Genomic DNA, 25,446 nt, shown 5'->3' on the forward strand with positions numbered 1-25,446 from the left:
TCTCAAACTGGGGTCCGACTTCAGGGGGTCTATGGGCCCCACTGATCAACTCCTCAGCCTCCCTCCCTCAACTTCTCCCCCTCCCTCCCAGCTCCTCCTGCATGCTGGGGAACAGCTGTTCAGCAGCGTGCAGGAAGCGCTGAGAGGGAGGGGCAGGAGTGGGGATGGGGCGCACTTAGGGGAGGGGGCGGAAAAAGGAGGGGAAGAGGAGGGGTGGGTGTGGGAAGAGGTGGGGCGGGGCCTCAGGGGAAGGGGTGGAGTGTGGGTGGGGTTTGGGGCTGAGCATGGGAATTGGGGGTCTGTGAAATTTTTTAAAATCAAAATGGGGGTCCTCGGGTTGCTAAAGTTTGAGAACCACTGCTTTAGTGCATCTACTTTAGATTCACTCGTCTCTTCTCAATGGCACTTTTATAATAGTCTTAATAAGATAATTTTTGAGGATTTGGGTTTTTTATATAACATTTCATACTCATCGTATTTTGCTTTACAAAAGAAATAGGTAGATGCTAGTGCAGTGATTGTGGTGCAAACATGAGGCCTGATCACGGCCCTGAAATCGACGCAAGGAGTGCTTCCTCCCTGTAGAGATATCTGTCACATACATAGAACAAGGGCTCAGACACTTATGTGGCCTCCCCCACGCCCACCTTAGGCCCCACAGAGTGTGTTGTACAGGTCTGAGGAGCCGTGCATCTAGCAATGGGGCAGGCTGAAAATGAGGCTGTGAGGGACATTCATTATTCCGCTGCTGCTCTGAAGAGATCAGAGAAAAAAATGTAACACGGACTAGGGCTGTATTATTGTTCTCTGGCTCTCCCTCTGTGGCGAAGATCCTTCCTGGGAGGAATCCACAGGTATCCACCAGCTGCAGAAGCCCTATGCTTGGAGCTCTGTTAGAACCATGGAGATCAGGGAATCTATGGCATTTTTGTGGGTTGATCATATCACCTGTTCCACAGGGTGGCAAGCCTTATTCCCTCAATGACTGGGGAGAAATCTCCATAAGGGGAACCTATGAGCATTGCCTGCCTTTAGTTCCCTCCTAATGAGCTTTTCTGCTGGATGAGAAATTGGGCCCATAGTTATTGTTAGAGATGGTTATTTCCTACTGTTGTTGAAGTGCAAAGAGATCTTTAACTTCCACCTGCACAGCTACTAAATAGAAGTAGAAAAGATTCTAGTCTAGCGCCAGATGGTGTGGGTGTGCAAAGTGGGGAGAGCACAAGGAGCCATGGCTCTGCCCTCTCTGAGACACATTCCCTCCTAAAGCTCCATCTAAGATGGTGCAGCTCTTTACCAACTCCAGCATGGGCGAGGGTCTTAAAAACACCATCAGGTGATCAATGTCTCATCCAGAAGCAGGAACATCTAATGGTGCCGAACCACTCTAGTATGATCGGCATTAGTTACCACGCCATGTTCTAATACAGGACTTGAATCCATAGCTTCTGGTCAAGAGGCAAGTGTGTTTACTGACATGATAATAAAAGGAGGACTTGTGGCACCTTAGAGACTAACCAATTTATTTGAGCATGAGCTTTCGTGAGCTACAGCTCACTTCATCCAAACCTGACATGATAATGTTGCTGGTTTCTATCCAATGGTAAATTAGTATTAAAATGATTTGGCATGTAATAGCTCGAGTAAATCTTAACATGGCCCTACATGGTTAAGTGATGCCAGAGATTAATTTAGGCTTTGTCTCCACTTCCACTTTTGTAAGTAAAACTTTTTGTCGGTCGGGGTGTGGACCCTCCCTCCCCGACCGACATAAATTTAACTGACAAAAGTGCTCATGTGGACATCGCTATGTCTGCAAGAGAGGCTCTCCTGCTAACGTAGCTAGCGCCGCTCATTGGAGTTGATTTCATTATTCCAGCAGAAGAGCTCTCTCCTGCGGGCAAAGAGCAACTATACAGGAGACTTTACAGTGGCACAGCTGTAGTGGTACAATCTGTAGTGTAAGAAATAGCCTCAGTGTCATCAGGGGACAATATACTGACTGTTTTACCTCAGGATTAGATGTACATAAATGAGGGGGAAATATTGTTTTTACTTTTATTATTTTTAGGCTCTGTAAAACTTAATCAAAGTCTCCTCAAAAGCACCTGAAAAGTCTAGCTCAATGCTTCTCAGATACTAGAGGTATACAAAGCACTCACGGAAATGATCTGACTCAGAAACAAGCTCTTTCTCTCTCAGTTTAGTTTATAAAACTTTAACTTTACTTTCGTTTCTTTTTTAGTTGCCAAGGTTCTGTTTAGTTAAAAGCTAAAACTGATGCTTGCTGGTTTCAAAGAATATCACGTTAAATAATGCTTTCTAAGTGCCATTAGCACATATCTGATCTGAAAATGTACAAATATATACAAACAAAAGCTCTATATTAATAGGCATGCCTAAAATAGATAAACAGGAAGCAACTAGAATGTTTCCAAAGAAGAAACAATGGTTGAAATGTATTAAAGATAAATAAGCTTTCTTAGATTTGACTCCCTCTAGAGTATTTTTAAGGAAAAGACTTGATAACAGAGATTTCTTTTCCATTACAGGTTTCAGAGTAGCAGCCATGTTAGTCTGTATTCGCAAAAAGAAAAGGAGAACTTGTGGCACCTTAGAGACTAACCAATTTATTTGAGCATGAGCTTTCGTGAGCTACAGCTCATTTCATCGGATGAATGCATCTGATGAAGTGAGCTGTAGCTCACGAAAGCTTATGCTCAAATAAATTGGTTAGTCTCTAAGGTGCCACAAGTACTCCTTTTCTTTTTTCTATTACAGAAACCCTAGCACATTAGTCCACAAAAATGCAGTTCTTTCTAAATGCAATCTTTTTATGACGAATAGATTCTCTTACACAGAACGTTCCTCTCAGCGCCATTCAAATTCAGCCTCCTCAGAGCAAACAACAACACTGGAGCAAAAAAATGAAAAATGAAAAAATGTTCATTTTGAATAAAAATGTGGAACAGCAGGAATGGTATATGTACCCATATTTACCAGCCAGGTAGGCCTAAGCTTGCTTGTCTTAATCATGTATCTGGTCCTACTGAAGTCAATGGGCTGCATCCATGAGAAAGGGGAGTAGCATTTGGCTGATAATGACTACATTAGAATATAAAGGACCTATTCTTATCATTCCTTTATGTGCAAAACCCTTACTGACTTAAATGAGAGTGCCTTGTAGAATTGGCTCCTAAGTGGTTTCCATTCATGGTGCCTGACTTGTCAATTGTCAGGCAACAGTGCCCAACTTGTTAAACCACCAAAAAGGCCACTAGCTCTTCATTTAAATACTAACAGGTTCCAGGTAGCCTCTCACATTTCAACGACCATATCATCTAAACATATTCAGGACATCTTTACATGACACAGTGATAAAAATGCCCATCAGCCAGTGGCATGTTGTCTTTTTAATGCTCCTACTGTTGGTACCACGGATGGAGCTGCCATGGATCTGAGCAATGGTAGCACATGTATCAGAAAAAGGCTAGTGTCGAAAAAGCCATTGATGCTGGGAAGTGGTGTTTAGCAAGTTGAGTTTTCTGTAGAATTCCTCTTTTTGTTTTTCTGGGTAGCAAAAAAAGACTAGGGTAAACAAGGTGTAGGGTCTTTCAAGGCAGATTATATCTTAATTTATAATGTAAAAACAAGCAGAATACCACGCCACACTCTTGTCAAACTTCATACAGAAGCTAAAGAAGGAACAGTCTATTCACACCCCTACCCCTTTGCAGGTCACTTTGAAATGCAGTTGGGAAGGTCCCCAGAGAAAAAAATGCAAACATGCTATAGCTGTCTGGGTGCTGAAATAAGAAATAGGATTTGAATGATGGAACATAACCACAATTGGTGCATGAGTCACTGATTACTTCCCATCATAGGGTGGATCCTCAGCTACTACTTCCTTGAGATTGGTTAATACCCAGTCTTTGAGCACTAAGGCTCCTTTTAAGGAAACACTGCATTTTCTAGACTGCCAGACGAATGATTACGTACAGGGATGTGTAGATAGATTAATTCCTTCTGCAACTGCATTGACTTCACTGTAGTCACTCCAGGAGTAAATTTGGACCATTATGCCTCAGTAGCCAAAATGTCAACATGACATATTGCATATCCCCCTACATTACAAAAAAATTCCTTAACCAAGTATTTAAGTGCTCCTTTGTTCCCTTTTCATGTTATAGTTTCTTATGAAATATTTCAGTGGGTGATTTTGGAGGGTTTGCCGTGTTTCATGAAATCTATGCATGAATGTTTTGTTGAATAGAAGGTAAGCTCTATGAGAGAAGCCCTTTATAAACTGTAATTAATTTCATATAATACTTGAAATAAACTGATTTTGTTAAAAAAAAACACATCTTGGTGTATGCTGACACAGAACTGTTATGCTTGTTAAAATGTAAAACCAATTCAATAGAAATATAAACCAAGCATGTAAACCTAATCAATAAATAAAAAAATAAATAATTGCTTACTTGTTTCATAATAGCATTAAAATACTATTATCTGATGAGCAATCAAGTGCCTCTCAGATGTGCCTTAAGTGTTTAATTCATCTAGCCCAGTGGTTCTCAAACTTTTTTTTTCAGCGTACCACTTAACTATCTTTCCAAATGTTTGTACCGTTAGCTAACTATTGTAAAGCGTTTTGGATAAAAGCACTATATAAAAAAAATTAATAATAAACTGTTTTTGTTCTACAAATAAAAGCACACAACTCACATTTTAATATCAGTAGTCTTACCTTTCTAATGCAATGGATGTGCCCTCTCTCCCCTGCCACCAAACTGGGGCTGGGAAGGAGCAGGGTCTCTTCCCCGCCACAGCAGCCGTCTCCCCCCCAGCAGCCTCAGCCCTGGTGCTAGGGAAAGTCTCCTCTTTCTCTGGCCACCGCAGCCCTGCACATCCCAAATTCCCTCCATCCCCTCTTCTCACTCCACTGCCTGCTCCCACCTACCCTCTATTCCCCCCAAGGCCACCTCACCTCACCTTCTCCAGGGTCCAGGCACCTAATTAGTGGAGCCATGCCTGTGCAGCTCCACTAATTAAGTGGGTGGCCCTTCATTCTTGTGTGCAGCTGCTGAGGTGCGCACCTTAGAGAGAACTATCCGTGGACCACCTGAATGGAGCTCGTGGACCACAGTTTGAGAACCTCTGAGCTAGCCTATCTCTACCTGATGGGTAGCAGCCCTTCAGATTGATCACTGTTATTTAATTTAAATAAATAAAATTGAAACCTGTTATTTAATTATTAACCTGACTGACTAGCATCCCACAGTACCACTTCAGAAATGCATGCAGATGATAATAGTGTGTGAGATTATTTATTCTTTGAAGCATGAATAAAACAAATGTTTCACATTTAAACAGCTCTGACGTCAGTTGGAGATTTAGAGCAGATTATATCTTTTGCAGGTTTATTGAGAAAACACAACCCTTATTTCCCACAAATTGCAAAATGTGACAACTAATCTGAATGCTATTGCAGTGGATGGGTCCCTGTGATGTCTGCTAATGGACCCTTCCTATCCCACAGACTGGAGTTACTTGCCTTTTTGTTTATTTAAATGACACTGTTGTTTGAAAGGATGGGGGCTTCTTATCCTCTTGAGTCATGCATTCTTTGTCTGCGATCCTCTGTTTAGGCACTTTTAGCACCTCATTAATTACTAACTACAACAAAGTCATGCTGTTTTGCAACTCTAGTGCCCTTGTTAAGAAATCACAGTCCTGTGTTAAAATGTGAAAGGAGACTGTTAACGGCCATATACCCTGCGTGACTCCATATTCCAAAGTGGACCTCTAGTTCCTGTGAATGTGCATACATCTACACTATATAGTAATTTAGTATATTTTACTTGGGTTAAATAGCTTGCCAAGAGCATGAGGAGAAAGCAAGATTTAATATCTTGATTCCAGACATTATGAATAATGTTGTATCATAAGGACACAATTTCTCAATGACTATCCTGCAGTTCCATTATAAAACACACTCTAGTTGCCTTGTCATGAATCTGTGACCATTGAAACCCTCCCATTGAGTTAATTATTTACAGATTAAATAGCTGGAGACTTAATTTCAGTTTTAAAAGGCAGTTTTGGGGAATATTATGACCTAAGACACTGAGAGGCCGTTCACCTCTATGTCTTAGTAGTAGTACTATTTTGTATCTATGTTGTTTTGCTCCATGAGTATGTTAGGTTGGTGGTAACTAAACGTTGTAACTGTCTGATGTCTGTGTTGTGGCATTTGTGAAATTAGTTTACTGATGTCAATCCAGCCCCAGTCAGTAGGTATCCAACTCACAAAATGCTTCATCACCATTGGCAGGCTGAGAGGAAAGGCCAAGGACTGAATGAATGTGGAATATGAGACTAACCGATTTATTTGAGCATAAGCTTTCGTGAGTTACAGCTCACTTCCACTTTCATGCATCCGATGAAGTCAGCTGTAGCTCACGAAAGCTCATGCTCAGGTAAATTGGTTAGTCTCTAAGGTGCCACAAGTACTCCTTTTCTTTTTGCGAATACAGACTAACACGGCTGTTACGGAATATGAGTAACTCCTCTCCACCTTAGAGGTGTTCCCTCCAAGTCATAAATAAAAGCATAGGTGGGAGTAGTGTCATAAAACTTCAATAGGACATGCTTAGCTCTCGTCTACACTTAAAATTTAGATCGACCTAGCTATGTCCCTGAGGGATGTGAAAAATATACACTCCTGAGCACTGTTGTTAAGCCAACCTAGCCTGTGTTGTAGATGCGGCCAAGCCAATGGAAGAATTCTTCTATTAACCTAGCTACTGCTGCTTGGGGAAGTGGATTAACTACATCAATGGAAAAACCACTTGTGTTGATATAAGAGGCATCTACACCACAGCGGCATAGTAGCTACAGCACAGCAGCTGTGCCACTGTAGCACCCATAGTGTACACATGCAGTGAAATTTATAACGTGTTTAAGGCCCTGATTCAGGAAAGCATCCTGCTCCACGACAGCACAAAGCACATACTTAAATCCCATTGACCTCAATGTGCTTAAGTGCTATCCAGGATAAGGATGGACTTAAGCAAGGGGTGCTTTCTTCAACAAAACCTAAGGACTTTGCTGGATCAGGACTAAACATCAGACCTACTCTTCAGATCTGTTATTCCAGAATCTTTCAGGAACTTCAATTTACACCGTTAAAATAAAGAAAAGGGCCAGTTTAGTAAAATAAGTGTTAATTGATTATCAAAGGTATTCACTGAGGTATGCCATATCCATTGCATAATTACTAATGACTCAAAGGATAGTGATCCATGGCTTGATGTCTAGTTGGCATCCGGTATCAAGCGGAATGCCCCAGAGGTCGGTCCTGGGGCCTGTTTTGTTCAACATCTTTATTAATGATCTGGATGATGGGATGAATTGCACCCTCAGCAAGTTTGCAGATGACACTAAGGTGGGGGGAGAGGTAGATATCCTGGAGGGTAGGGATAGGGTCCAGAGTGACCTAGACAAGTTGGAGGATTGGTCCAAAACAAGTCTGATGAGGTTCTACCAGGACAAGTGCAGAGTCCTACACCGAGGAAGGAAGAATGCCATGCACCGCTACCGGCTGGGGACCGACTGGCTAAGCAGCAGTTCTGCAGAAAAGGACGTGGGGATTACAGTGGATGAGAAGCTGGATATGAGTCAGCACTGTGCCCTTGTTGCCAAGGAGGCCAACGGCATATTGGGCTGTATTAGTAGGAGCATTGCCAGCAGATCAAGGGAAGTGATTATTCTCCTCTATTCGGCACTGGTGAGGCCACACCTGGAGTCTTGTGTCCAGTTTTGGGCCCCCCCACTATAGAAGGGATGTGGACAAATTGGAGAGAGTCCAGCAGAGGGCAACAAAAATGATCAGGGGGCTGCGGCACATGACTTATGAGGAGAGGCTGAGGGAAATGGGGTTATTTAGTCTGCAGAAGAGATGCATGAGGGGCGATTTGATAGCAGCCTTCAACTACCTGAAGGGGGTTTCCAAAGAGGATGGAGCTAGGCTGTTCTCAGTGGTGGCAGATGACAGAACAAGAAGCAATGGTCTCAAGTTGCAGTGGGGGAGGTCTAGGTTGGATATTTGGAAACACTATTTCACTAGGAGGGTGGTGAAGCACTGGAATGGGTTACCTAGGGAGGTGGTGGAATCTCCATCCTTAGAGGTTTTTAAGACCCAGCTTGACAAAGCCCTGGCTGGGATGATTTAGTTGGTGTTGGTCCTTCTTTGAGCAGGGGGTTGGACTAGATGACCTCATGAGGTCCCTTCCAACCCTGATATTCTATGATTCAATGACTTACCTAAATTTAACAAAGCATCACCCCTCATGACATTTTAATAGTGATCTTCATTTAGCAATCAACACTATTTTACAAAATCCTAATTAAGGGCCAGATTGTGGCAGAGACCTTCCAGTGTCCCTTTAAGTAGGGACCAGCCAGTGTGTCTACGGAAAGGAGCCACTCTTACATTCTGCTGTTGGCAGTAGGTGAAAAGGATAAAAAAGAATGGGGTGATGTTAGGATTATGGCATCAACACCCATGCATCAGCGAGCACAGCTTGCCAAGCAGAGGGTGGGAATGTGTGCTACACTTGTTTAAAGAGTGGTGGAGTTGCCTTTTCAGTATGTGCTTACAAGAAGCCCAGCAGGAATTCTGGCTGACTCAGCCAGAATTCTTGCTGAGGGCTCCCACTGCAGCACAGCTGCGCTAGCATGGGACATTGCTGAAAAGCCACAGTCTTGCCCTCTGTGTGCAGTTGAGTGAATTTAGGGACACTTAATTCCAAGTGTGACCCATACAGTTAGATGAGCCAAAAAACAGAGATGCCAACTTTCTGCGAAATGCTAAAGCATTTTGTCTATGGGCACGCAAATACTATGAGTGCTATAGAAAAGCAAATAAATAAGCAAACAGAGTCAGAGCCTGTGGTCCCCATGAAAACCTTTGCTCTATGTTACCCATATCCTGCAGTCTTACTCCTTCAAAACTCCCACTGTCTTGGGGGCTTTCCAACATGGGAAAGTTATACCGGTATATACCAAGGTGTGAATTTAATGCAGCCAAAGTATACTGGTGTGTCTCCCTGCACGGTCCCACTATTCTGGTATAAGAAAGCCTTTTTTTTTTTTTTTGGTCTAGTTTATATAGCTTTGCAAGGGATTTAAGAAAAGCCGCACCCTCACAAAAAAACTGACTCTTGTTCTGGAATAAGTGTCCATGTAGGGAATTATAGGTGTATCATTACATCAGTTTATTTATTATTTATGTTACTGTAGCAACTGGGGGCCCCAGTCATGGACCAGGACCCCATTGTGCTAGGCGCTGTACAAACACAGAACAAAAAAAAAGTCCCTGCCCCAAAAGAGTTTGAATCTAAGCATAAGACAAGACAGATGAGATACAGACAGATGGGGGAATACAAGGAAACAATGATTTAGCAATGGTTTAATCAGGATGATTATACAGATATAACTAGTAAAACTTTTCCATGCAGACAAGCTCTCAGTTTTATTTAGGTATTGATTATGAGGGCTCACCTGCTTGAACTTTCTTAACTAGGCTGCTTACTAAGCATTCCTACTACAGAATCTGCCCACATTTCCCCACAAATACTCTTTTATTCTTACATACCACAAAACAGAAAGTCAGCTCATTTCCAATAGCATCTAGACGGCCTGACCCCAAACCCACTGAAACTGATGGAAAGACTTGCACTAACTTTAATGGGCTTGGGATTGGGCCCAAAGTGAGGGACACTGATCTAATTTGCTAATTTAGGACCCAGGGCTCCATATTTTACACAGGCAAAACTGCCTTTGGCTTCAATGGGCTTTTATTACAGTGACAGAATTGCAGACATTAGAGATGGGAAAAACCAATTAGGTCATCTAGTCTGTCTCCTGCCAATGTAGGATTGTTCCCTATTGTACATTTTTACTAATACCCTGTCATTACATCTGTTAAAATGTCTAAAGTATAAGTTGCTTCTCAAAGACTGCAGGACTGGAGTTTTAGGAACCAGTTTGTTTTAAAAAAGAAGTGCAGCAAACAAACCATCGTAGCCCAAACTTACTGCAAGTAAATCATTTCTCATCACTCATTTCTTCCAGTTTATTTAAACTATGAGATCATAATTCCCTATTTGTGATATTAACAGCTATTGAGAATTCTTTCAATGTTACAGAAGATTAAATTCCTAAATTGAACATGACTCAGGAACAAATGGGTTATTTTAGGAAGCACACACACAAAATCCTAGTTATTCCCTTTTGTGTGCTTCCCAGGAGCATGTTCTGGCTGCTCTGTGTCTGTCTTGTTTAGCTTGTAAAAACTCTGGGACAAGGACTGTTGTTAGTCTGGGTCTTGTGTCACCAAGCATATTGTCAGTGCTTAATAAATAGTCATAGTAGATGTGCTGTATTGTGACTGGGAACTTACACAAGGTTGAGCATTAGTCACTAAAGTAAATGGGGTACTTCTGGGAGTAAGTTCCCACCAATGTGAGTGTGGGTTGCACAGTCTTAGCACAGTGAGCACACCTGAAAAAGAAAATTATAGTTCATACAGTAGGTTTTATTCCCCTTGAGACTAAGCATCAAAATAACCCTAACTCCTTCATTTCTTGTGCTCTCTTCTTCTAAAAGAAAAGGCAAGTTGATGATCCTTTTGTTCACTTTTAGGCAAACTGTCTATTTCCCAGTGTGGTGAGGAATGACAGAGGGTCCGAACTGAGCAACCCTTGTTCAAGTGGGTAGTTTTTGACCAAAATATTTTTAAAACGCAAAATATCAACTAGTAATGGATTTTAAAAAGAATATCATGATTTTAAATTCTTATTTGGGATGTAATCTGAAATTCTTGATACTGGTTCCTTTTTATTCCAAGATAATTTGAAAATCTAAGCATGGCAATATTGCATAAAATGGAGCAGTTAACTGTTTTTAAGTCTAAAATTTATATTTGTTTTATATCAATAGAAAATTCTTAAATAAATGTACAGTAATATTTCCAATTGGGAAACCAGGATGATATTCCTCTTTTGATTACAAGATTTATTTTCATTAAAAAAAACCTGCAATGCACAACTGATGTTGGAATCCACTGCTGCTGGTTTTAATGATAGACCAATAACACAGCAAGCTTAGAAATCTTTCACTTTCCTGAAGCAATAGGGGGCCCCAGTCATTTTTTTCTTTAATAAAGTAAAATGTACACATACACCCCCCCTCCCCAGGAACTGTGTCCGTTGGTTTCAATTGCAAAGAAATATTACATCCAACTCTCTTTGCTGTGTATTCTTCTGGCTCTTCATTTCTCAGGGCCCTGCCAATAGCAAACTTCACCAGCTCTGACTCCTGTAGGCACCCTGTGCGGCTGTATAGCGCAGTGCACCCGGGCCGTGCATGTTGGATTTGTGTTATAAGGGATGTCAGCGTGAACTTTGCCATTGATAGCTCATCATGATGAGGGACATTAAGGTAAAATCTCATGCCAGACTTTCCCTCTGGCACAAACTCCTTCCATACGCGACAGCCTGACACGAGCAATATGAATCTTCACATTTTAGCACATAACTGCAGCGACTGGTAAAAAATAGCCTGTCAGAGGAGCTGGTTGGGAGCGGTAACCTGGCTCTACACACTGCCCACTAGTTCAGCTTCCCTGTCTCGTGGACTCTGGGCGGTCTTTGCAAATCCCAAGTTCTTGTCAAGTTAAGTCCAGCCTTTCTCGCTGGTCTGTGACTCTGAGCCTCTCTTTCCAGGGCAAATCGTCAAATCTTGCTCCCTGCGGCTCTTATTTTACCTCCGATCGCTCGTTCTCCCCCAAAGTAACCACTGAACCTCCCTCTCTTTGGCCCTACGACTGCACATGGGGATATGGTGCCTTGCTCTGCGTGTCTTTGCACCGACAGAGTGCGGTCTGCTGGGTACGATTCTGGGATGCTTGGGCGTGACACGTACAGCATCTGGGAAGTAAAGGGGGAGGGTAAATATTATGTGTAATGCTTCTTCCATCGTATAACGGGGCAGATGAGGAGGGAACCGGCTTGAGGCAGACGAGCTCTGGTGAAAGAAGTTGCTCCGATTGTCAGAGGAGAGCGGGACCGTACTCCCTGTTTATTTAATGTTTGCCTTATGTTTCCTCGAGGATGGTTTATTTTTTGGCATGCTTTCTCTGCCCGGTGGCACTAACGCTTCTGGAGCTGAGCTGTTCCTCTTGCTGCAGGTTGGCTCGGACGCGTATCCCCCCAGTTCTTCCCAGGCGTCTTCACCTATAACCCACTCCTCTGGCTCGTCCTGACATTTACACGCACACGAAAGCTTGTATCACAAACAAACCAACCACAGCCTAACAAAAAGCGAAGGCCCCTTTCTTCATGTGAGCGTATGTATGTATCCCTGAGGCTGTCCACTGAATTGCTTTTTTTAATTTTATTTTATTTTATGTCTCCCTGGCAATCTCATCCTATCGGCTCAAGTATCCTGGATGAGAAAGACTTTCCCTGGAGTCCTTTTCAAAGGGAGCCTCCCACAGACCTTGAAATCCCCCACATTTTATGGTACAGCTATTTAACAACTCTGTGAGCGGGGCAAAGGCAGACGGAGAAAAACAGTTAAAAATGGGACTTTTATGAAGATCCCTGATTTAATCAAGTTGTTGCAAGTGGCTCTCCTTTTCAGAGACCTACAAATAGATAATATGCAAAGCGAGCAAGGGAGCTGTAGGTTGCAGCCTTTCCCACAGCCCAGATCTCACAGCAGAAAAAAAAAAAATTCTCTGCAGTAGAAAGTAGATATTATTCTGCTAAATAATAAAAGGGGGGGTTAAAAAGATATGTATCATCTTGATTATGTTTGGACTTTTAGCCATCTAGTAAAGGTCCCAATACATCTGACTGAAAGGCAAACGGGATACAAACATGCATGTTTAGTGGGAAATGGTAATATGTATGCAAGAAATAAACAGAGTAGCATGTTCTCCAATTGAAAACGCTCGCACCAGACCATACAAATTCCATGTGGTGTGTTTCCCCCCAAGCTAGCAGTCATTCCCAGCGCGTTCCCACTGGGGTTCAGGCGTTGAGTGCCATGTTATACCAATCAGCTAAATGGGCACATGGGATTTTTAACTTTGAAGGTTTGTGGAAAGGGACGCCTCTGCGTCTCCTAATGATGATTGTTTATTGGACTAAACCTCGACATCAATAATAAGAAAGGCTTTTAAAGGGGCGAGAGCTCAAAAACCTGTTCCTCCAAAAAAACAAAACAACAACAAAACCAAACCCCAAACAGTTACCTTTCCTAATCCTAAAAGACCTCTGTTTTTGAGGCGGAGAAAACTGTGTGAATCAAGTCCCTTCTTTAAAGGGCCCTGGGGGGGAGGAGGGGGGAGTCTAATCCAGTGTAAACTCAGCCGGATGGGAAGAGGCAGAAAATAACACTTAAATCCTGAAGGACATTTCTCTGCTACTGAAATCCTGCCAATGGGGTGCTCTGCTTTGTCACTATGCCAGTATCCTCCTGGAACTGACAAAGCAAGACGCTCAGTACTTCCAGAGAGAGAAAAGCGGCATCTCTAGTGCCCCCTTCCCCCGCCCCAATTGTCTTCGTTTTGGGGCATCTTCTGAGGCAGGCTGTGGTGCGGGCTGGTCGCTCTGGGGAAGGAGGCAAGACACAATGGCATTTCCAACGAGAGGGTGCTGGGCGCACACACAAACCCGCGCGCATCTCTCCCTCCCTCTCTAATCTCAGGCAGAGCAGCCAGGCGGCGATTGGAGGCTCCGCTCTAGGACTGCCCCACGGCCTATTGGAGTCCGCTTTGCACACTCCATGTGGGCTTGAAAAATCCCACCGCGGAAGGGGGGGCGAGAGAGGGAGGCAGAGAGATTGCAGTCAGCCAGCCCACCAGTGCTGCCAGGAAGGAGGCTGCAAGCAGGGCGAGTTCCCCTTACGGTGCAGCAGAGGGAGGAATTGCTGAGGCGAGCTGCAGCTGCTGCCTTTTGAACCCAGAGCCGCTGAAACGACCCAGGTTGTCTAGATCCTTCAACCCCACTGTGCTCTGGGCAGTCCCGGAGCGCTCCTCATCCTCGCATCCCAGCCTGCTGCTGCTTCAATTCTCTGTTGCGCTCGCCCTCGCCTTCCCCTGGAAGATGCTTCTGCTGCAGACTCCTCTGTGAGAGCCATAGGGGAATCCTTGACTCCATCCTGCGAGCTGCGTGGCTTATTCACTCCCGCTCCCCGACAGTTGTGGGGTGCTCTGGGTCAGTTCTGCACAGAACCCCCGCAGCCTGTGCTCTCCCCGGGAGAACTTCAGCAGACTCAACCAGCACCTCCTGCATGAGGCGTGGGGGGTTCAGTGGCACCCAGGAGAAACGGGGGGTCCCCACCCCACCTGCCCATGGAGGCTGTAGCCGAGGTACTGAATGTGAGCTAAGCAATCCCTCGCTGTAGCAGAGTTTGAGTCCCCCCTCCCCTTATCCCACTTCAACGCCGCACCCCCTAGAACCCTGCAACATGCTGCCTGCCTTTGCAACAGCATGGACCCTCGCCGCTGCTTCAGGGCTCCTTCTCCTCTGTGACATCCCTCTGAAATTTGCAGAAGACAATTGTTCGGACAATTTGAAAGTGCAATAGAGGAGGAAGGACCTGGATCTCAGTGGGAGACATCAGTGCAGGTATCTCTACTGCGGTGTTATTCCCCACCCCCCAAAAAAGAAGAGAAGGCGAACTATCCCGGGGTTACTATGCAATTGCGACTGATTTCTTGGTTTTTTATCATTTTGAACTTTATGGAATACATTGGAACCCAGCACGCCTCCAGGGTACGGCGACAGGGAAGAAGTAAGTGCGCAGAGATTTATACCTGCTAACTTCTAGTCCCTTCCTCGGCTATTCACCTGTTCCGTAGCCTCCTGTCTCCCCAGATCCTGCTGCCCTGGCAAAAGATATAGCCAGGAGTAGGAATTAAACTAACCCTCAGGTATTTCAACACTCAGATTTACTGAGACTGTAGTCTTTTCCTGTAGTTCATAATCATCAGTATTATTAATTACTATTAATTATTATTATTATTATTATTATTATTATTCATTCAAGCTGGTCTGGGAGGCGATGTAACGCTTTGGACTGTATTCTTTCTAAAGGGGAAAAAATCCCCGTGTATCCCCCCCTTATTACAGGTGGATCAGATTAGCTCAGAATTAAATTGCAGATAACTTTCTGGAGCGATCGCATTACCCCACCCTCTGTCATCATTCAGGGATGAGGAAAAGGATATTTTTCTTTCCCGATATGGACTAACCATGTTGCTTTCTCAGGCATCTTTAACATCAACGGTGAGTCACTGGTGCTGGGCTGCTGAGATGCAGTTTGCTCACCGGCGACTTTGATCGCATTACTTGTCCTTAGTCATCAAGATTTTTCACCTGAGTTCTTGCGAGTCCTGCAGAGAAAGACCCTAGGGTTTTTTGCACCACGATTTTTTCCTAGAATACTGAGGAGACCCCCTAGTTCTAGAGTTAAGCTCGCTATTGTGAAAACCTCATGGAATGAAGAAAGTTAATTTGTGCCTTCTTATCCCAACCCATAACAAATCAAACAGGAGCCACATGGTCTTGGGGTGGGGTGGGGTGGGGGAGATCTACAGGGAAAATCATGGAAGAAACGCAGCTGAAGAACGTAGGTGCGTACTCCGCTGAGAGAGGATGGGTTTGCAATGCTGGGCTCAAGCACAGACGGATTTTGGGCGCCGCATTGTTGTCCCGTCCAGGTTAAACTGTTGTCTTCATTTGGTTTGGCCAGTAAGGAGCCTTCGGGGTCAGAATCCAGACTCAAGGCAGAAAAAAAACAACCAACCAAAAACCCCCTGAGAACACAGCTTGCAAAGAGGGCCCTGCCCAAATCTTGGGCAGTGGTGGGAAGGAAGCCCTTAGTTTTATAGTTTTCTGGGATAGTCTTCTCCGCCAGACTTCTCCCAGTCTACTCCGTAGGGGCGTTAGGATCTGATCCAGAATCCATGGGAGCCTTTCCATTGACTTCTGTGGGGTTTGGATCAAGTGTCGGATTCCCCTCCGAATAAACTCCAGTGAGATGGAGAAGAGGGTGTGACTGACAAGTCTGGAAAAGTCTGGATGCTCGCGGTGGAGTAAGCCCCATTCTTCTCGCTCATTTCTGCCCAGGCCCCCTGATCTAGAGCGAACCCGGCTTCCTTTGGCACTTTCTAGCCACGCTGCTTGAAAGGGGCTGTTTATTTCTGTCTCTCCCGACAGCTCCTGATATGAGGGGGAAGTGTCCGAACACAACGGCCGCCTGTATTTCATCAACCAGTACACGGGGTTATTTCCTAGCTTTTGCTCCGCTTTCCCCTCTCCACCTGGGCAGAACTGTTCCTTGAAAGCTTCCATTGTATCACTGGCCTCTTGAATGCAAGCTTTGATTCACCTAAAGTGCCCTTGAAAACGTAGCTCTAGAGTGACAGCCCCGGGGGCTGAAGTCTGCCCAGTCCCCGAGTCCGCTCAGGCAGGGAGCAGGGCGGGCAAAGTAAAACACATCGGGGCGCCCGATTTATTACCCTTGGCGAGGGAACGGCTCGTGTTCTGATAACTCCCCAGCCACTCCCGGAGCTCCCAGCGGGCACGGTCCCAAAAGGAGAGGCTGCCCTCCACAAATCAACCGGCTTCAAGCCCGAAGCAGCCTCCCTCTTCCCCGCCAGGCAAGAAGGTGGAAGGAGCGATCAGTTAGGCTGGCGGGGGGGGGGGGGGGAGAACACCCAGCTCAAACTACCCCGACAGGCTCAAACCCTGGGATCTCACCCTGGCAAACTCCCACGGAAATAAGGAGTAACTCGGGGAAGCCCTCAGGGTTTGGCCTATCATAAGCACCTAACACGCTTGGTCCTTAGCACTGTCTCCTAGGCTCGGTGCATTTGAGCCTCCTGTGGGCCACCCGCTCTGTGCCAGCAGCTGTCAAGTGGGTGGGAGGCTGTGTGCAGGGGGGGGGGGCTCCCTGCGGCTCAGACTGTCTCTGAGTCTTTAAACTCTCCCGGGGGGCGGCCTGGCCTGGCGGGGGTGGGGGTCTACTGATGAGCACAGGGGGCCACAGTCTGTTCTCTTTGCACGCACTCGCTTTATGATGAGTGGGGGTGCTTAGGGGGCGGTCCCACAGAACTGAGGATCCAGGCTCATCGTTTCTGTCTCCTTTGGAGGGGGGGGGGAGAGAAGGTTGAAGGTGGGGGCAGTAGCCACCGGGCCAGTCCCGAGTGTCTTTGCCTTTCTCCCTCTCTCTGCACCTTGCCTGCGTTTTCAGGCGCTTGTGCTGAGCTCCAATGCCGGGGGAGGTGCGACCCCTTGTGTCCTCTGCAGAGACAGACCCTCTGCAGGTGCAGATTTGAGCCCGGGAGCCCGGGGCGTGGGGCCAGATCTCGGCTATCGCCCCGCAGGCTGCTGGCTCAAGAGCTACCGAACAGGGAGGCGGTAGTGTCCACAGAGCGGCCCCAGTCTGATTAGCTCAAGGGCCCGGTCCTGCTCCCATGAAGTGTTGCTACTGATTGCAATGGGGGCAGGATGGGTCCCGAAGCGCTTGTATCTGGAAAGAATAAAGGCGAGTAAAGCGATCAGGTGACGCAGAACAGCTGTTTACACCACATGGTGGAGATTCATTTCTTATCCTTTGGACAAACTAATCAGGGAAAGCAAATTAGGCAAGGGATTTACATCAAAGGTGGCCGAGCTCATTGGGTCTTTGTGTTTCAGAAAGGGCCCGATATTCACCAAGAGCCAGAGCCATAATTTTCAAATTCGAGCGCCTAAAATAGGCTACTAAATCTCTGTTTAGGCACCTAAATAGGAGTGGGCTTCTTTATAAAGCATCTATAGCTCCAGTGGGATTTGTGGGAGCTGAACACTGCTGAAAATCAGGCCATTTTTATTAGGCGTTTATGATAGATTTAGCTGCCTAACTAGGTAGCCAGGTTTGAAAATGCTGGTTCAGATGTTTAACTGACTGTACAACACAAATGATTTTTTTTTTAAAGAATGGATTAATTTTTGTAATTTTTCATAGGTCTAAATGCCATAGTTAAACTAGAGACATGCTAGAGAGGTCTTTAACATAGCATAACAAGATCAACTTAGTGGAAGCTGAAGCTAGAAAAATTCATACCAGAAAAAAGGCATACATTTTTGATAGTGAAGGTAATTACACATTGAAAGAGCTTACCTAAGGGAATGTCATTCCCTTGAAGTCTCTAAATCAAGATTGGGCATCTCTCTGAAAAATCTGGTTTAGTTCCACTACCAGGTATTGGGTATAAGGGAGGAGCTACTGGGTGAATGTACACTGTGTGTATTATGCAGGAGGTCAGACAGGATGATCACAATAGTCACTAGCCTTAAGACCTATGGTTTGACACTAGTGAATCTTTGAACTTGAAAATGATTAAGTGTGGATAAGGAAAACAACTGAAAAACCAATCTGTTTAGTCCACATAAAGATTTGCTCTTGACTTGTCATCTGCTTTACACTTCAGGGAAGCCTGATCTTTAAACCTGTTATTAAGAAAGCACTTTCAAAATTCAGTTTATTTATTTATTTTTAACAAAGGACAGAATACTTACAAACTAGCAATCAATCAATCAATCAGTATGTCTGTATTTTCTCCTTTTATTAAATATCCAAACCACTTTATTAATTACATTTTTGATTTGCCCTTTTTAAAAAACAGATGATTCAAAATACATTGGGCCAGCTCCTCGGCTGGTATAAATTGGTAGAGCGCCATTGGTGACAACCGAGCTATGCTGCTTTATAAACAGCAAGAAGATCTGGCCCTGAAACTCTAACTTATTTTATGTAGTAATACAACATTCTGTAAAGTGTTTTTACCAACACAAAAGCTTGATCCTGCATTCCTTGCACAAGTAAAACTCCACTGAAGTTAATGGACATTGAGAGTGTTCAGTCTATTTCATGATCAAGTTAAATGCCCTGTCCTGCAGACAAAACTCCCAATGGAGTCAACAACAGAGTGTGGACAAGGGTCCGGATCCTAATTCAGACATAAGTGACACAATGGGATAACAGTTCAAACACAAAGACACAGTTAGCAAAGGGATCAGTTGTTTTTTTTCTGATAAGAACACTAACGGTTAACAAATTAAGTTGTTTATTCAGGCTCTGCATGAGAGATTAACTTGATCAGAGCGTAGACTGACGTAGATAATAAAGTAATATTATAAACATGGCAGTAGATACAGAATTGCACAAAAAGGAATAGGATTAGGCAAAGTGAGTTATAAATTCAATGATTGTTCCACAGACCCTACATATGGGACCAGGGATATTTGTTCTGTGTATAAGAGGCAGCTAATGATATTGTTGTGATGCACAACTGACGTGCAGGTGTGGATTAGTGGGACATCCCTCCTGCTTCCTTTGTTTCTTCCCTGGTGTGATTGCATGTTCACAACAGCTAGTGATCATGTACAATTGTAGATCTCCCTTCAGCGGACCAGAGTAACCATTGTTAATTGAGGCCTGTCAGGGTTCCCTCCCCACTCTGAACTCTGGGGTACAGATGTGGGGACCCACATGAAAGACACCCTAAGCTTATTTCTACTAGTTTAGGTTAAAACTTCCCCAAGGCACAGATCCCTTCTTGTCCCTGAACAGTATTCACTGCCACCACCAAGTGAGTTAGACAAAGATTCAAGGAAAAGAACCACTTGGAGTTCCTGTTCCTCAAAATATTCCCCCCAAGCCTCTTCACTCCCTTTCCTGGGGAGGCTTGAGAATAATATCCTCACCAATTGGTACAGGTGAGCACAGACCAAATCCCTGGGTTTTTAGGACACTAAAACCAATCAGATTCTTAAAAAAAACCCAGTACTTTATCATAAAGAAAAAAAAGTAAAAGAATCACCTCTGTAAAATCAGGATGGAAGGTAATTTTACAGGGTAATCAGATTCAAAACACAGAGAATTCCCCTCTAGGCAAAACTTTAAAGTTACAGAAAACAGGGATAAACCTCCCGTTAAGCATAGGGAAAATTCACAAGCTAAAACTAAAGATAATCTAACACATTTCCTTGCTATTACTCACTATGCCTGTAAATTTAGATGTATCATTCAGTAGGAGATGGATTACTTGCTTGGTCTCTCTCTTTGTCTCCCGAGAGAACACACATAGAGCGCAAAAACAAAGCCCTCCCCCCCGGCCCCCGATTTGAAAGTATCTTCTTTCCCCATTGGTCCTTCTGGTCAGGTGCCAACTAGGTTAATTGAACTGATTAACCCCTTACAGGTAAGGGGATTCTGTACCTCTGGCCAAGAGGGATTTTATATTACTGCATACATAAAGGTTGTTGCCCTTCCTTTTATATTTATGACAAGGCCTCAGTCCTGCAAACACTTATGCAAATACTTAACTTTAAGTACATGAGTAGCCCCACTGAAATTAATGGTGAAAAGCACATGCAGTAAGAGCTGGCAGGAGCAGAGCGTGGCTGCATATCTACACCAATAACAAAATGGTGACACATAAAGGAATTGCTGTTTAGAACACTCCAGCATTTTGTTGTGTAGCTGCATTTTTAACTCCCTCGCTGGAGGACACCATTCATGTGGAAGTAAAATGTACATTTTTTATGTTTTTGACAAGAAAAGACACAGCTTCTACAAAGCACGGTGTAATTTTTTTTAAAATGTGCAATTACACATTGGAAGATTAATTTATTTGACTAGATATTTCCACCCACCAAATACTGAAATACATTTTTTTTTAAAAAAAAAAAAGCCAGAACGTATTGAAGTTGATATGGCAATTTGACATGGCCTTCACAGCTGTAATATACCACAAATTCACTATGCCATAGGTGCTGTCATCCTAGATGCTTTATGCTTATTAAAGAAAGAAAATAAAGATTGTTACACCAACATTTCTAAACAGCCATCTGACGAGCAAACAGCCATCAGGCAAGCTGAATCTGTCCTTGGGAGGATTAAATGATCCATTGTGTATTTTCTTTCAAAGTATACTTTGTGTGCTCGCCCGATGATGTTTTCTCTCTGAGGATTGTACCGTTGTATTGGCAGAGTAACTGATTTGCTGATGACAAGCCTATCTTTTTTTTTCTGGTGAAAGTATATTCCACATTTTGGGGGGTCAGATCCTATTCCTCTTGAGGCAGACAACAAAATTCCCATTGTGTTCATTAGAAGCAAAAGCCAACCCTCTGTGAAAGACCCATAGCAATGTTTCATCATACTCTCATGAATCACCGCCATCTTCAGCAACAGCAGCATTTAAAACAATAGAATATATTGCTGAAGTCAATGGAAGTATTTCTCCTCCGACATTGTAAGCATGATTTCTTTGGCTTGGTTAATTTCCTGTTTTATATATATATTATACACATATAAATACGTTTTTAATATAGTTACACATCATGAAATTATATGCATTATAATACTGCTGCTTTTTAAATCCCCAAATCTATCCCGAGAATAGAGGATCAGTATGAAGCAGTCATAGTGTCAGCATAATTGTGTGTAGTTTGAAATTTAAGCTACTGAGGCAATCACTCGCTATAGTTAAAATTACAATTGAACTGAAAAAATATTTGTATACTTACAAGTTCTTGATGCCCCGAAACAAGATTGTGTAACAAGATTTTTAAAAAGCCTCCATCTTTCATCTGAAATGTATTAAATATTCTTTTTACAATGGTTTTAGAGTTTAAACCTGTTTCCATTGAAAGCAATGGAAAAACCTGAATTGACTTCAGTGGAGCAGGACTGAGACCTTAGTCTTCAGGACCTCAAGACAGGATTTTGGATTTAGGAGAAATCCTGTATTTGAGTACTTGCAGAGTTTCCCAACCCCTGTGTGGGAGTTACCCATGTAGGAGGACACAAGGCTCTGTCCTTTTTGTATCTAGGCTTGTAGTACATCTGGTAAGCTGAACTTTCTCACATATATAAAAAGGAATAACGATTTTACCACTTTAGCCCATTGTACCAACTCGTCCACTGAAATTTCCACTGATGCCAATTGATTTAGCTCAGTGATGAATGTGTCCCTTTAAGAATTGATATTAGTATGACAAATCCTGAAGTCCTCAGTCAGTTTTTACTGACTGACTTCTTACTCTGGCAAAATTCTCACGGAAGGCAATGGAAGTTTTGCCTAATGAAATGAAAGTAAGGACTTCAAGATCTGGCTTATTCATTATCCATTGCTTAGCCTGTTTGGATCCTTTTCTTTGTGAATAATACAAGCACTCGTCTCATTTCACCATAACTATCACCCAACTATTCACTGAGATTATTGGGGTGTCCAAATTTTAGTTTTTATCATGTAAGGACCAAAGGCCACTGGGAAATCTCATCTGCTAATATCCAGGAATCTCATAAGAACTTTTTCCCCTCCCCAATATTTTAAGTAAATTGCCTTATCTTGGCCTTGAAATAAATTATAAAATGCAATAGTCTGGTTAAAGATATCAAATAGCTGATAAAAGAAAAATTTCTCTCATTTGTAATTTTGGAATCAGAGCGAGACAGCATCATTTTGCCATCTTTGTACCCAAATTATTCATAACAAAATGCTCTTATCAGATAACAGAAGGCAGCTGAAACCATACACAGTTATATTAAAGTCTGTCTGCTTGCTGTTACCACAAGGAATGCCTCAGAAAAAATTATTCTGAAGAAATTCCACCATGCAAAAACAGTCCAGTTTTCCAAGAAATGCTAAAGTAATGCCTTGTAGATAATTTAAAAAGTTGGACTTTTGGCAATGGGAAAACTTTTCATACTGGGCATTGGAAATAATTAATTATTAGATACTTTTTGTCAAAGTAGAACATTCCAACAGGATTTATTTAAGATTGCCTTAACAACAACATTTTTGCAGCCAATAGTAATCAGAGTCAGACATAGTGCTGTTGTTAAAAAATAATAATAATAATAAAGAGAGAGAGAGAGACAGAGAGAGAGAGAAACTTAATTGTATCGTACGACAAACTGGTTAATATATATATATTTTATCTGGTGCATTTCATTACTCTTTTTTGTGATTAAAAATAACACACATCGAACTAAGGAGCATCATCATTTAAGCCCCTCCAGTCATGCAGAACAATATCACTACTAAGGAGACTAAGACTGCAGCACCAATGAAGTTAATCAGAATTTTCCTATTGACTTTGGTTGACTGAACCCATCCTGGTCTCCATAGAAGCATTGCTACTTGGTATGTTACAGACTCACTGAACAAAATAATGGTTGGTGACAACAGAAAAAAAAATATTTACATTTAGAAAATTAAAATAAAACCCTGAAAGATATGTTTAAACTAAATAGTGTTAACATATAGCTATAAACTTCACCCTCCTCCCACTCAGCCTCACCCTATTGTTTGTCCCTGTCACCCATTGTCATGATTTATATTTAGACTTGAAAGATCTCTTAGACAGGGGCCCTGACTCTTGACATATTCTATGCATGCACAGAAGATTCTTGGGCACTGTAAAATAAAATAGCTTATAGGTTTGGTCTAGAATAGTGATGGGTGAATCCCTTTGGTCTACCAGTTGGGCTGGAAATCTCATGAATACAGACATATGTGGTTTCCATGGCTTCCCAGCATATGCCAGGTTAGAAACACCTAGAGAATAGACCTCTCTAGGGAGTGGGCACTAGTGAGTAAAGAAAGCTGTAGTAATCTTCCACTGAGGCAGCTGCTGAGGACAGGAAAAAGCTGGATGAGGATGTGACAAACACAAGGTAGGAACTTTGGGAATAGCACAAATCCTTTGTCAAAACATAAGATATGTCTACACTGCAATTAAAAACCTGCAGCTGGCCCATGCCAGCTGACTCTAGCTCGCGTGGCTCAGGCTAAGGGGCTGTTTAATTCTGGTGTAGTTATTTGGGCTTGTGCTGGAGTCTGGCCTCTGGGATCCTGCGAGGTAGGAGTATTGCAGTACACTGCAATTAAATAGCCCTTTAGTTAGCAGACACAGGCCAGCCACAGTTGCAGTGCAGACATACCCTAAAACTCTTTCTTTCATTTGCCCCTCTGTCACTCACACAAGGCCCTGCAAGCTTCATTATCATAATTCATGAGTGGTGCAGCTCTCCTGGTGGTAGCAATGATGAAGCTGCAATATAGGTAGGACTGAAACATTTTTACGACAGTGTAATCTCAGACAACCCTGCAAGATCAGGCCCTGTTTTAAGTGTATAGCTGTAACTGGATGAAAATGCAAACCAGAGATGTAGGAGTAACCAGCTGGTATAGCAATACCTGTAGTATGCCCCTTGATGCTCACATAAAATATCAACACAAAACAAAGCTGGTAAAACATGACACATTAATATGTCTATAAAGTTTACGTGTGTTATTGGCACACCCAGTAATCCCAACCAGATTGATGATAGTTTACTCTAATAACAACATTTTTGATTCATACCAGTTCAAACAGAGGGAGGAAAATCAGCCAGTGTCTGCACAGTGTGCCTCCCACACACACTTGACTGCATTATTGCATTGCTTGTTCACTGAGGTTACAAAGATCAGTACTGGCAAGTTGTTCCTAAACTTTTTCTAGGCTATTGAAGAAAGGAGGTTTACTTATTTTTTTTTTCATATTACATTGCTGAATAGGATATTATTCTACATCCTCAATATAGAACTAAAGGAGGCCACAGGATATTTATTTAACATGAGAGTTGGAGGGAAATATTTGTATATGCATTTGCTAAACAGCAGCATTACTAGATCGGCGTGACTATTGCAATAAATATTAATATTAGAGTAGCATCGAGAGGCCACAACTGAGACTATCCCTCTTTGTGCTAAATGCAGTACACCCACATAACAAGAGACAGTCCCCACCCTAAAGAACTTAAAATCTAAATAAACAAGACTGACAAAGGACAGGAAGGGAAACAAAGACTGTTTCTGCAAACATTTGTTTGCAATTTGAAATGAATTGGCTTTGTCTTTAGTCGTGCCGGCTTTGTGTTCATGCTCCATGAATGCTCTCGCAAGCTAGCTTTGCTAGTGTTAATACCTGTGCAAAGTGAATTTTAAGCTCAGCTGCTCCAATATAGTCAGAAGTGAATATAGAATTCTATGTTGTAAAATTTGTAGTTCATGCTGTGTTACGGCCAAGTGTGTGTGAGACCTGAGGCCCTGGTTAGATATGTTACTTAAGTCATCCATCAAGGGAACTAAAACAATACCACATGGTGTAAGTAATTAACGAATATGATGCTGTTTTTAAATATTCGCAGCAAACCATTCATGAAGGATTTGCTGGCCACAAATGATTTGCTAAAGAAAGTGACAAACAATTTTGACTAAAGAATAAATATAAGCAAATTGCTAACTATTCCTCAACTGTTCATAAA

The 25,446-nt window shown here is 43.0% G+C and overlaps 1 protein-coding gene across 2 annotated transcripts in view; it reads left to right on the plus strand.

Annotated features, from left to right (window-relative positions):
* The first annotated feature begins 13,878 nt into the window (after positions 1 to 13,878).
* RSPO3 (R-spondin 3) overlaps positions 13,879 to 25,446 on the plus strand; it is an 87,515-nt gene continuing 75,947 nt past the window's right edge. The window contains exon 1 of one of the 2 annotated variants that reach the window (XM_084622985.1): positions 13,879 to 14,871. In XM_084622985.1, the coding sequence (XP_084479111.1) occupies positions 14,775 to 14,871 (97 nt within the window). In that variant the 5' untranslated portion in view covers positions 13,879 to 14,774. The remainder of the gene's footprint in view (positions 14,872 to 25,446) is intronic. The other variant, XM_084622986.1, reaches the window with a different exon arrangement.

This window comes from Lepidochelys olivacea (genome assembly GCF_965140295.1).
Source record: "Lepidochelys olivacea isolate rLepOli2 genome assembly, chromosome: 3".
Lineage (NCBI taxonomy): Eukaryota > Metazoa > Chordata > Testudines > Cheloniidae > Lepidochelys > Lepidochelys olivacea.